This window comes from Choloepus didactylus, chromosome 10, assembly GCF_015220235.1.
Source record: "Choloepus didactylus isolate mChoDid1 chromosome 10, mChoDid1.pri, whole genome shotgun sequence".
NCBI classification, from domain to species: domain Eukaryota; kingdom Metazoa; phylum Chordata; class Mammalia; order Pilosa; family Megalonychidae; genus Choloepus; species Choloepus didactylus.
The window spans coordinates 86,849,528-86,862,210 of record NC_051316.1 but is presented as its reverse complement, the minus strand read 5'-3'; the positions used below and the strand labels follow the sequence as shown (position 1 = coordinate 86,862,210).

The 12,683-nt window shown below is 47.7% G+C and overlaps 1 protein-coding gene across 2 annotated transcripts in view; it reads left to right on the top strand.

The window, feature by feature from the left end:
• The window catches only part of FBXO10 (F-box protein 10), a 66,790-nt gene extending 54,112 nt beyond the window's left edge, over positions 1-12,678 (top strand). For both annotated transcript variants that reach the window (XM_037798513.1, XM_037798514.1), the window contains 5 exons: positions 193-345; positions 4,175-4,444; positions 6,395-6,708; positions 8,151-8,332; positions 10,729-12,678. In XM_037798513.1, coding sequence (XP_037654441.1) covers positions 193-345; positions 4,175-4,444; positions 6,395-6,708; positions 8,151-8,332; positions 10,729-10,903 — 1,094 coding nt within the window. In that variant the 3' untranslated portion in view covers positions 10,904-12,678. The remainder of the gene's footprint in view (positions 1-192; positions 346-4,174; positions 4,445-6,394; positions 6,709-8,150; positions 8,333-10,728) is intronic.
• Positions 12,679-12,683: the final 5 nt, after the last annotated feature.

Genomic DNA, 12,683 nt, shown 5'->3' with positions numbered 1-12,683 from the left:
GACACAGACCTTCGGCCTCAGGGCAAGCAGGTGGCAGACAAGTCCCTGAAACATCAAGCACCAGATGAGCTTTGGGCTGCTGACTGCCGACAGGGTAAGGCCTGGGTGTCCTTTCTCTCAGCTGTCCAAGTCCTTGTGTCTCCCTGGTGGCAGCCCTTGGGCATTGACTTTCTTTTCTGCCTCTCTCCATAGAAAATGTCATCCGTGAGAATCAGTGGGGTGGTGTGGACATCCGTCGCGGAGGGATCCCTGTCCTCAGGAGCAACCTCATCTGCTTCGGCTATTCAGATGGCGTGGTGGTGGGAGATGAAGGCAAGGGGCTGATAGAAGGAAACACCATCTACGGTGAGGAGCCTGTTCCCGGGGAGAAGGGGTTGGGGTCTGCCCAGCTCGGGTTCCAGCTACAGGAAGGGGCCTGTACAAAGTCACCGCCTTTCCCTGGCCCTCAAGAACTTCTCTGAACAGCAGGAGTGATCTCTAGTCACAGTCACACAGCCCCTCCCAGAAAGCAAGAGCCTCTAGTGAATTACCCAGTAGCCCTCAGACTGATCCTGCCGTGTCAGCATGGCAGAGGGCCCTAACCCCATGTAAAATAGCAAAAGGCAGGAATTGGATCATGTCTCAGGGCCATTTAAACTCTGACACACACACGAATCTAATTCCTAACTCTTCAGAGTACTGAAAATATGAGGGTGGAAACTTTTCTTACTCTGTGACTTTGGGCAAAGCTTTAGGTTTCTTGACTACACCAGTGATGATGATGATGATAGTAATAATAATAGCTAATATTTTGTGAGGCCCGACTCTGCTAGGCTGTTTATATGCATTGTTGCATTTAATCCTTATGACTGCCTCCTGGGGTGGATACAGTTATTAACCCCGTTTTAACAGAGAGGAAACTGGAGAACCTAAGATGGTGGCTAGGTGAGACAGGGCAAAAAAACCCCTCCATGAAAATCTCTAGATAAAAACCAGAAAGTGACCCAGAACACCAGTTTTAGAGATGCACCAGCTGGACAAGGTCTGCTAAAACCACAGAGTCTGTGCAATTGGTGAAACCGGGAGGCTGCATTCTGAAACGAGTGAGTAAGCCTGCTGAAAGTCCCGCGGCTGTGCTGCAGCATGGGGAAACTGTGGGTTGGTGTTTGAAGATGGACTAGTTCTTTAAAAAAACAAACAAACAAAAAAAAACCTGGGAGCCTCTGCAGATACGGCATTGAGAACAGCACAGTGAAGCACTGCAGGAGTGGGCTATAGCCAACGCCTCGGTGTCTGGTGTGGAGGATAGCCCTCCCCACACCTGCTGCTGATTGTCCCGGGGCCAGAGGGACCGAGGGGAGAGCCAAAAGGAGAAAGAAACAGCACCCCTTGCAGCCGGCTTCCTGGCGTGCTGGCGACGCTCCTGCTCAAGGCCGTACCCACAGCCCAGAGCCACGCCAGGAATCCCAGACTGACGGGGAGTGTGCCCCATGGCACAACTAGTTGTCCTGGAGCTGGGAAGGTGGAGCTGTGTGAAAAGGGGGGGGGGGGTTGAGACACCCCATTCAGCCAATTTTGCATCAGGCTGGGAGCGCCCCTGCTTGGCCCAGCAGCCCGGGGCTTCCCTTGAGGGAAGGCACACACTTGTGGCGTAGCACAGCCTTCCCTCAGCAGAGGTCCTGGAAGATCACAGCTATCAAGCAAAGCAAATGCCAAGAGGCCAAAAACAACAGAAAATCTTAAAGCATTTGCTGAAAGCAGATGATATGGAGAACCCAATCCCAAACACCCAAATCGAATGACTGGAGGAGACACAGTACTTGGCACAGTTAATCAAAGGACTACAGTCAAAGAATGATAGCATGGCACAGGATATGAAGGACATGAAGAATAACATGGCACAGGATATAAAGGACATAAAGAAGACCCTAGAAGAGCATAAAGAAGAAATTGCAAGAGTAAATAAAAAAATAGAAGATCTTATGGAAATAAAAGAAACTGTTGGCCAAATTAAAAAGACTCTGGATACTCATGATACAAGATTAGAGGAAGTTTAACAACAACTCAGCATCCTAGAGGACCACAGAACAGAAAATGATAGAACAAAAGAAAGAATGGAGAAAAAATTCGAAAAAATCGTAATGGCTCTCAGGGATATGACAGATAAAATAAAACGTCCAAATTTGAGACTCATTCCCAGAAGGGGAAGAGAAGGGTAAAGGTCTAGAAAGAGTATTCAAAGAAATTGTTGAGGAATACTTCCCCAACCTTCTACACAATATAAATACACAAAGCATAAATGCCCAGCAAACTCCAAATAGAATAAATCCAAATAAACCCACTCCAAGACATATTCTGATCAGACTGTCAAATACTGAAGAGAAGGAGCAAGTTCTGAAAGCAGCAAGAGAAAAGCAATTCACCACATACAAAGGAAACAACATAAGTCTAAGTAGTGACTACTCAGTGGCCACTATGGAGGTGAGAAGACAGTGGCATGATATATTTAAAGTTCTCAGAGAGAAAAATTTCCAACCAAGAATACTTTATCCAGCAAAACTCTCCTTCAGATTTGAGGGAGAGCTTAAATTCTTCACAGGCAAACAAATGCTGAGAGACTTTGCCAATAAAAGACCTGCCCTACTTCAGATACTAAAGGGAGCCCTACCAACAGAGAAACAAAGAAAGGAGAAAGAGATATAGAGAATTTTAACAGACATATATAGAACCTTACATCCCAAATTACCAGGACACTCATTTTTCTCTAGTGGTCACGGATCTTTCTCCAGAATAGACCATATGCTGGGACATAAAACAAGCCTCAATATATTAAAAAAAAAAATTTTGAATATATTCAAAGCACATTCTCTGACCACAATGGAATACAAATAGAAGTCAATAATTTTTGATTTGTAACTCCACTATTTACTTCCTACAGGATATAAAATACATAAACTCTAATGACAAATAGTGGTTTTGGACTCAATGTAAAATATGTAATTTTTGACAAGAACTATATAAAGGTAGGGGAATGGAGGAGTATAGGAACATAGTTTACGTGTCCTATTGAAGTTAAGTTGGTATCAAAGAAAACCAAGATTGTTATGGATTTAAGAGGTTAAATTTAAGCCCCACAGTAAACACAGAAATTATCAGAGAATATGACCATAAAGATGAAAAGTAGAGTATGGGTTATGAGAAGTGGGGGAAGGGGCAATGGGGAGTTAAGAAATGAGTGTAGGGTTGCTGTTTGAGGTGAAAGGAAATTTCTAGTAATGGATGGTGGGAAGGTGATAGCATTGCAACATTCTAAGTGGGATTAATCCCACTAATGGAATGCTAGGGAGGGGGTGGAATGGGAAGATTTAGGCTGTGTGTATATGTCTCCACAATTAAGAAAAAAAAAAAAAAGACAGTCTAGATAGATGACAGTTGAATGCCAAAGATGACCCTGGATGGGATCTGAGGATGGAGGACAGGAGGCTCAAAGGGACACAGTTAGGACATAAGGGGAAAAAAAAGGAAATATAGAATTTAAGCTTTGTATCAATGTTGAATTTCTTGAAATTCTTAACTGCACTTAATGGGATTGCATAAAAGAATGTTCTTGTTCATGGGAAGTGTATATGTGAATTATAGTGTTTGTTCAAGAATGTGTACAGCTTGCTCTCATATGTTCAGAAGACAGAGCAATAGATGATGGATGATAGAGAGGGAGGGAGGGAGGGAAAGAAAGAAATGATGGTGTGACAGCATGTTAAAGTTGATGGATCGGGGTATCGGGGGAGGGGGGTCAGGGTATGCTGTGTATGGGGTTTGTATTGTTTTTGCAACTGTTCCTGTAACTTTGAATTTATTTCAAAATAAAATTAAAAAAAAAAAAAAGAGGAAACTGAAGCACAGAGGTGTTTGGTACTCTGCTCAAGGTCACCCAGCTGTGAAGTGGTAGGACTTGGATTCAAACCGAGGCAGCATGGCTTCTGGGGTTGTGCTGCTTTCTTCTCTGTCAGCAGAGGTTGGGCTGTTTATTATTATCCTCCTTGTATGAAGAAGCAGCCTATAGCCAGAGCCATCAAGTGATTCATCCAGGGCCACTTAGCAAATCAAGCCTTTGTTACAGCCTGTCTTGGGGAGATGCTGGGTACTACCTCCCCCGAGATTGGGTGTCCATGACCAGCTCCTTTTGCTGTCCCAGCTAACAAAGGCTGTGGTGTGTGGATGATGTCGTCCAGCCTGCCCCACGTCACCAGCAACCACGTCAGCTACAATGGCCTTTATGGAGTGGCAGTGTTTAGCCAGAAAGATGGCTCCAGCGAGTTCCCTGGAGGCCATGGGGCCCAGGAGAACTTCAGCGAGGACGGGGATGCCATCCTTTGGGAGACAGAGCTGGAGAAGGATGACGACCCGCTGCGCCGGCCCATCACCGTGGCTCTTGTTGAGTCTAACAGTATCAACCACAGTGGAGGTGAGTGCACTGCCCCTCCGCAGTCCCTGCTCTAGAGCCTTCAAGGCTTTTCACGGTTACTCCCAACCTAGCATTCCAGGCCCTTGGTCTCCATGTTCCCTGGGCCTGGATCCATTCTTTCCCAGCCATTTGACTTTGCTCATCTAAAATTCCCTTTCTCCCATCCACATGTCCCAAACCAACTTGAACCTCAAAGCCCATTGTGAATACACCCCTCCACCCTTTCCTTCTTTGAACTGTGCCCTCCCCCAACGCCCAGCAGCACTTATTATGGGGCCCCTTGACTGTATTTATTTCGGTGGTGGTTTCATCAATTCCAGTCGACTGTGAACTTGAAGTAAGGAGCTGAATCTCACTCATCTTGGTGCCCCCTGCCCCAAGGTTTGGTAATGCCCCTGCAGTACCAAATCCCACACCTGGCATGCACACTTTTAATCAATTCTAAGACATATTTGTCACAGTTTAACATTTCTGGTGACATGTATCATGATTTAATAGGTAGTAGTTTTTCTTTCTTAGAGGCATAGAAAATGAGTATGTTTTAAACCATGTTATCTTAGACTTGATACAAAATGGTATTTGATATTTATTGAATTGAAAATATATATATATATATATATTACAGAGTTCATCTAATGTCAATGCTCCCAAATCTGGCTGATTATCAGAATCACTGGGGAGAGGAGGTGGGAGGGGGGCTTGTTGAAAATATAGATTCCTGGGTCCTGGTCCACAGATTATTCTTCAGTAGAGCTGGTGGGGTGGGACCTGTAATCTACATTTCTGCAAAGCTCCCCAGATAATCTGGATGATCAGCCAGGTTTGGTAAACTCATGCCTTTGTACCTGGGTCATCTTTCATAGATGGCTATCCATTCCTTTCCATGGAAAGATATCTGGAAAAGTATCTGTGTCCCAGGTAAGCCCATTCTTTGGGAAGTAGCAGAAGATAGGAGAGCAGTGGCCAGCAGCCCCAGCCCACTTACGCTGAAAATGAGTTCTGTCACCTCCAAGTACAGATTCACTCCATGTGGCCATACTGCCTAGTAGAACAGACGAAGCTGCATAAATTCACAAACAGTTGATTTATTTTTGCTGTTCTCAGCCGAGCACAGAGGAGCAATAGGCAGGTGCTACCAAGACGTTGGAACTTAAGAGGCTCACAGCACACACTGCTCCCAGTATGATCCGGTCATTGTGCTCCACACAGATGCCTCCCAACGTGCGCCGTCCTTCTGGCTCTTGTGAGAACAGCAGAGCCCTCCTCCTCGCTCCTGGTCTGGCTGGCAAGTGTGCTTTCTGACCAAATCTTGCTCTCATTCTGCTGATTTTTTTCCTTTTTATGCTTCTAACACACAGTGTCTTTAAGCATCCACAGCCTCAAGCACTGTTTTTTTCCTTTCTAAAATTTGTAAAACATTTTATACACATAATACTTCGCTTAATAAATTTTTCTGCTCAAAAAAATCTAAGAATATACCTTACAAAGAAATTTTCCAAAGCAGTAGAGAGGCATATTTCAACTCAGTATGGGAGATAAAACCATACAAAACAACTTTCTTTCAGGCAGATCTGTCTGTCCAGAGGTGGAACAGGCAGCCTTGATAAGGTAGTGAGCTCCCCGCCACCAGAGGTGCACATAGCGGTAGAGTGACTGATGTTGTAGGGGATGTCTGAGCGCAGGATGAGGGCTTGGACCAGATGACCATCTAAGTCTGGAGCCTTCTAGCACCATGTTTCCCTGGCTGTGCTTAGTAAGGAACAGAGTTTTCTTGATGTTCCTAGAGACTGTTCTGTCATCCAGCTTGCAATATGCAAACCCAAGGGCTGGTTCTGAGTGTTTCTACCTCTTTCCTGGGGTGCACAATTCAGGGAGGGCTCTTCCTGACTGGTGTTGTCAGGGCTGACCCTGGGACCACACTGTGCTTTCCCTGCTCCCCACCCCCCACAGCCTCGGGGCTCTATGTCCAGAGCAGTGAGGCACTGCACGTAATCACCAATGTGATCCACGCCAATGGGGACAGAGGCATCACTGTGGCTCAGAGCAGCCAGCTCACCCGCGTGGCCAACAACAGCATCTCCTGCAACCGCCAGAGTGGGGTCAAGGTCGAGGCACAGTGCAAGGTGGAGCTCCGGGGCAACGGTATCTATGACAACAGAGGCCACGGCATCATCACCAAGGGCGACAGCACTGTTGTCATCGAAAATGACATCATTGGCAACCGGGGCAGTGGGCTGCAGCTGCTGCCTAGGTCCGACACGAAGGTGTGTGTGTGTGTGTGCGTGTGTGTATGACATGGTGCCAACAAAGTGCATGGCCCTGGGAAAGTCCTTGTGCCCTCTCTGCTGAGTAGAACCTTAAGTGCTTGGGGATGCATGGGACAGCCTGCCTCCTGCCAAAGCCCAGCCTGGGAGATGTAAGTGGGACTTCACACAGGAAAGGACAATGAACTGGGTCCTGAAGGAACCAGCAGGAAGCCAAGATGAGGGGTCACCTCCTAGTTTCATGGTGTTGGGAGCCACCTGAGGTATCTTTGTGATCTCCAGGTCAAGGTCGGGGCTATTTCAGCTCTCTTCATCTAATAGAATATTCTTGCATAGGACCTGGTATGCAGAAGGTGCTTAATGAGGAGAGAACTCTTGCCATAGGACTTTGCACACATTATTCCCTGTATGGAGTACCCCTTTTCCAAAACCCTTTATCTACCCCAGTCAGTCCTGCAGCTTAGCTTTCACTTTCTTCAGGAAGTCTCCCCGATCCTCCAGGCTCTTTGAGGCGCCCCATTCCTGGGTTTCCGTGGTGCCCGTGCCCATTCCCGCCTTGGAGCACTTCCTGTTGTGCTCTCGCTCTCTTCCTTTACCCATTTACCCTACATCCTTTATCCTTTGTATCTGTTCCTGCACCTATCCAGCTTCCCCACAGGACTGTGAACTCTGAACGCCTATTTTTTTAAGTTTTTTTTATTGTAACACATACAACCTAAAATTTCCCATTTTGACCACTCTCAAGTATACAAATCATTGGCATTAATTACATTCACAATGTTGTGCTACCATCACCCCCATCCATTACCAAAACTTCCCATCATCCCAAACATAATCTCTGTACCCATTAAGTATTTACTCCCCACCTGATCCCACCCCTGTCCCTAATAAACTGTAATCTCCTTTCTGTTTCTGTGAATTCTGAGCACCCGTTTTATGTACAGTACTATGCTGGGTGCTAGGCTTCCAAGTGTTGAACCATATAGATCCAGTCCCTGCCCTTATGGAATTATGATCCTGAAGTCTGTTTCTGGCTCTGTGGCTTCATGACTTAGACAAGGAGTAAAGAATTCCTTGACTTTGCATCCGAGCACTGTAGGAGCAGAGGAAGGGAGAGAGGGGCACTCTGTTGCTGCAGTTTGTTGCCAGTGGCCCTGGCTTCTGGCACTGCCCCCTTCCCTCTCTACCTTCTTCCTGGAACACCTCTCCCCTGCTCTGCACCTGGTAAACTCCTACAGCTTAGCTGTCTCCTCTTCCAGGAAGCCTTCCCTGCTCCTGCCACCCGAGGCTGGTCTCCATATCCCTTTTCAGCTCCAATGGCTATTTGCTGACTTACTCAGCATACTCTTTCCCCGCAGTTTTATTATTGATGGTTTACTTGTCTGGCTTCCCCACCAGTCTGGGAGGTGCTGAGGTGTGACAAGCTCTGGCTCCTCTCCCAGGTAATAAAGAATCGGATCCATTCATTTCGGGCCTATGGCATTGCAGTGCGGGGCCGTGCCAAGGCCCTGGTGCAGGAGAACATCATCTTCCAGGGCAAGACCAACAAGACCATCTTTCAGCAGATCTCAAACAATCGAGAATGCGTCATGCAAAACAACAAGTTCCTGGTCTTCAAGAAAAAGTGAGTGCCCGGGGTTGCCTGAACCAGCCTTCTGGAACCACAGTAAGGTCACTGGGGAAGCCAGGCCCAGGCCCAGTGACTGTGGCTGCCCTTGCTCCCTGCCACCCTGCCAGCTTCCAGCTCTGGTCAGATAAAGGCCTGTGCTTGGGCTTTGTGTCGGGCGGGGTTGGGGGCTGATGCCTCACTCCCTGGGAGGGATGAGATTTGAGTCGGGTATGTGGTTTCACATCTCAGCTCTGCCAGTTCCTGGCTGTGTGACCTTGGCCAAGTTACATAACATCCCTGAGCCTTAGTAAAATCCAATTGAAGATGAAATAAGATCATGTGACCTAGCGCAGTGTCTGAGTTATTACAAAAATGTTAGTTGCCTCTGCTGCAGTATGCCACAGGTTCCACACACTCATCTTTTCCAAGCCTCTTTGTTTTCCCTTGTTCCCCATTTCAGTGACATCACCATCTACCCACTGTTCTGATGGCAAGACCTTTGCCTTCTCTGTCTCCCTAACACCAAAATTCAGTCAGTCACCAGGTCCTCTTAACTCAGCTTCTACAGTGTTCTTGTACCTGACCCCTTTTCCCCTCACTGCCTCTGCCCTAGTTCGGGTTCAGCACCTACCTCTCACCTGACCCACAGCTTTTATTACCAGTAAGGTTGTTCCAGTTGTCTGTGATGGACTCTGTTCTGATTGGTTGGTGTTATGCTATACTGGTTGTAAAAAATAATAATTGTCGTTTTTGTTGTTGTTAATATCAGTCCTGTGCTGTTGGAGCTGCCTCCTGCCTGGTCTCCCTGCTCACCCAAATCTCCATTGTTTTTAAGAGCACCCTTCGGCTTGAACATCCCCACACTCTGTTCCAGATAAAATCAGTTCCTTGGAGAACACTTAAGAGCTCGCTGTTCTTATGGCCTGTCTTTCTGAGCCATTGCTTCAGAGCTGGGGACGGAGACAGTGACTTGCTTCTCCAAGAGGGACACCCCTGCTCTGTGAACAGGGTGTTAGGTGGGGGCAGTAGCCTCGGGCCTTCTCAGCTTGGTTCTCCCCGTGTGGATGTTCCTACAGTGAGGTGGGAGCAAGGGCAATCAGGGCTCCTGTGTTTTTGACCTGCTGCTTCTGGGGTGGAGCTTCTACCCTACCGATGGTGGCTGGGTAGAGGAAGGGAGCTCCCAATCTCTCTTAGTTGCAGGTGCCTGGAATTTAGCCTCTGCAACATGGAGCTGGTGATCTGCTTTCCTGGGGAGATATAGTAGCCCTAGACTAGAAGCTGAAGGAAGAGGGAGCCCAGCCTCTTGGCCACACCTACCCAGACTGGAACTTCCCTTAACTGAACTGGGGTGGATTCAAGTGCCGTAGACTCTCATTCTTCTTACCAAAATTTAGTAAATTTTTTTGAACAAATGTCTCCTCATTTGCTGTATGCCTGTAGGACAATTTCCAGAGACTTTAAAGGGCTACTGTTTTTTCTTTTTATAATTTTCACTAGTTATGACAGTTTTGCTGGGGAGCAGGCCACGAAGTTCCTCATGCCACCACTCCAGAAGCCAACCCCCAGTTCATTCTTACCTTTCTCACGTTTTAGGCTCCCAAATGAGATTGTGCTTGACAAAGGAGTTTGTATGTCTGTTTAATTTAGGTATATCTCACATACAGTAAAAGTCACCTTTTTAGTGGACAGTTACATATATTTTGACATACAGTCACGTAACCACCACCACAATCATACAATAGAAGAGCTCCATCAAGCCCCAAATCCCCTCATCCCAGCCTCTGGAAACCATTGATTGTTCTCCACCCCATTAGATTTGCATTTTCCAGATACTCATATAAAAGAAAACATATCTTTTGAGTCTGGCTTCTTTCACTTAGCCTAGTGCACCTGAGATTCGTCCATGGTGTTGCATGTAAGTAGTTTATTCCTTTTTTATTGCTGAGTAGTACTCCATTGTATGAAGGTACCACACATTTTACCCATTCATCAGTTGAAGGACATTTAGGTAGTTTCTAGTTTTTGATGATTATGAATAAAACTTCTATAAACATTCGTGGTCATACAGCTAAAAAATAATAAAGGTGAAGGCAGGCAAAAAAAATAAAGGTAAAGGAAGCCACTGATCTCACCTCATCCCTTAAAGATGGGGAAAAGAGGACCATAAGAGAACTTGTCTAAGGTTACATACAGAGTTGAAGGCAGAGCCAGAACTAGAATGCAGGACTTTTGTCCCTTAGTCTCACACATGTCCCACCTCCTTGGGCTATCCACTAACTTGGGAGACAAAACCTATACCAGTTTTTAAAATCTAGGCCTAATGATCTTGAACCAAAGGTATGATTGTACAGGGTGTTCAGCAAGAGCTCTAGACCTCTCAACGGGTTCATGCTATCATTTTGCACCCCCAGGTCTGATACATGGCGTTTGGTGAACCCCCCAGCACGGCCTCACCTTGAAAACTCTCTCAGAGGCCCCTCTGCAGCCCACAGTGGGCAGAAGGTGGCGGCCATGGCGACCAGGATCACAGCCCGTGTGGAAGGTGGCTACCACAGCAACCGCAGCATCTTCTGCACCATCCTGTAAGGACAGAACCGCCCCAGCTCAGGCCTGGAGGACTTCCGGAGCAGACCACATTCCCTGCTCTCAGGCCCAGGCCCTGACAGGTGCTCGGAAGAACTGAGAGGTGAAGCCCTTCAGATGGAAGTAGTGCCTGGGAAGACTCCAGGCCCCTCTCCGTCCTTTTACTCATCACTCCCCCACACCCCCACCCTGACAGACAGGCTCCTGGGTCTCCAGTCTGCTGGAGACTAAGAACAGAGTACCTCCAAGACCCTTCCGCCACAATGCTGAGCAGGAAGGAACTTAGAAATGCTTTTCAACGAGTGAGAGGGACAAAAGTTGGTAGGTTTCCCGTCACTCAAGCTCTTGTGGCAATTATGAAGAGTCAGGGAAAATCAAATGATGCCTGAAGTTTCGGTGAGTGTTTTCTGTTGTTTGGTTTACAAGGAACCACCTCTTAACACACCAAACACAGACACTTCTCAGGGAAGAGCAGGTTTGCTCTGGAGGGAGGGAATTGATCCTGGATTCTGGTGAAGTGGGAAGAGACAACTGCCCCAGAATTTTCCCCTTTCCTAGACCTTCCAGGGACATCAGCACTCTCTTCCAGCTGCCTGTGTTTAGCTTATTTAAAAGGACATTTCTTACACTTGGACATGGACCTGAGAGGAAGGCAGGTGCTTCAGACAGGATGACAAAGGGACATGTGGGAAACAGGAGGGGTGCCAGCAGAAGCTTCCTTCAAGCAGCTCAGGAGTATGGGCAGGCTCCAGGCCGGGAGGATGTGGTGATGCATGCAATTCGCCACCCTCAAGTTGCTTCCAGACTCAGGAGGATAGCAGCTCAGTGCCTGCCACAGAAGGAAGATCCAAATCCCATGTGAGAGCACCCACACCAGCTACCCCTTCCTGGACCCCAGTTTTAGAGACTGGTCCAGATGGAGGGCCCCTTGTGTGTATCCATGTCCTCTCATGGATAGTCACCTGCCTTTACTGACCCTCCCATGTTTTCCCACTCTGTGCCTTGGCTCAGGCTGCTTCTTCCTCCTGGCATGCCCTTTTCTGCCATGTACCCACATCCGGATCCCACCCACCCTTCAAGGTTTAACTCAGACACTGCCATCTCCACGAAGCACACCCCTTCCTCCGGATGATAATGCTCTTTCCCTGCTATCAACTCCAGTAGCCTTTTCTCTCTTCCCTCTCAGGGTCCCAAGCACTTTCTGCCTTGTTTTGGAGCTATCCGGGTCCACTCCCTGTCCCTGAGGGTAGGGCATGTCTTGCTGTTTGTGTCCCCATCATCAGCCTAGGGCCAGGGTTTGGCCTGAGTGCAGAGGGGAAGGCTAGCTGCCAAAACTTGACTGAAGCATACTGCACATGTGTCAAGGTTCCTGAGCCAAGGGGCTGGGACCCCGATTGTCGAGGAAGGGGGCTGGATGCAGGAGTGGCTCGGCCTGAGTAGTCCCCTCCCACACGGCTTTCCATGCGGGGCCTCTCCCAGCCTGTGGGGGTTGCTGTTGTGCTCTTCGCCAATGCCTTCCCAGACTGGTCCTGTCAGGCCCTAGGTGCTGCCTTGCTGGGTGGGCTGGGAGGGGGACAGAAGGAGCCAGGAGCCCTGGCTTTACCCTGACCTGAGGACCTTGGGCACAGCAGCACTGCCCCCTCCCAGCCCAGCACTGTCCTTCACACTTCTCTTTGGTGGCCCCAATGTGAGTCGCTGTACAAAATGCTGCCTTTATTATTTTGTAAGATGACTTTTTCTGAACCAAGTGCTTATGAAAACCTCAATAACCAAAATAAAGTAC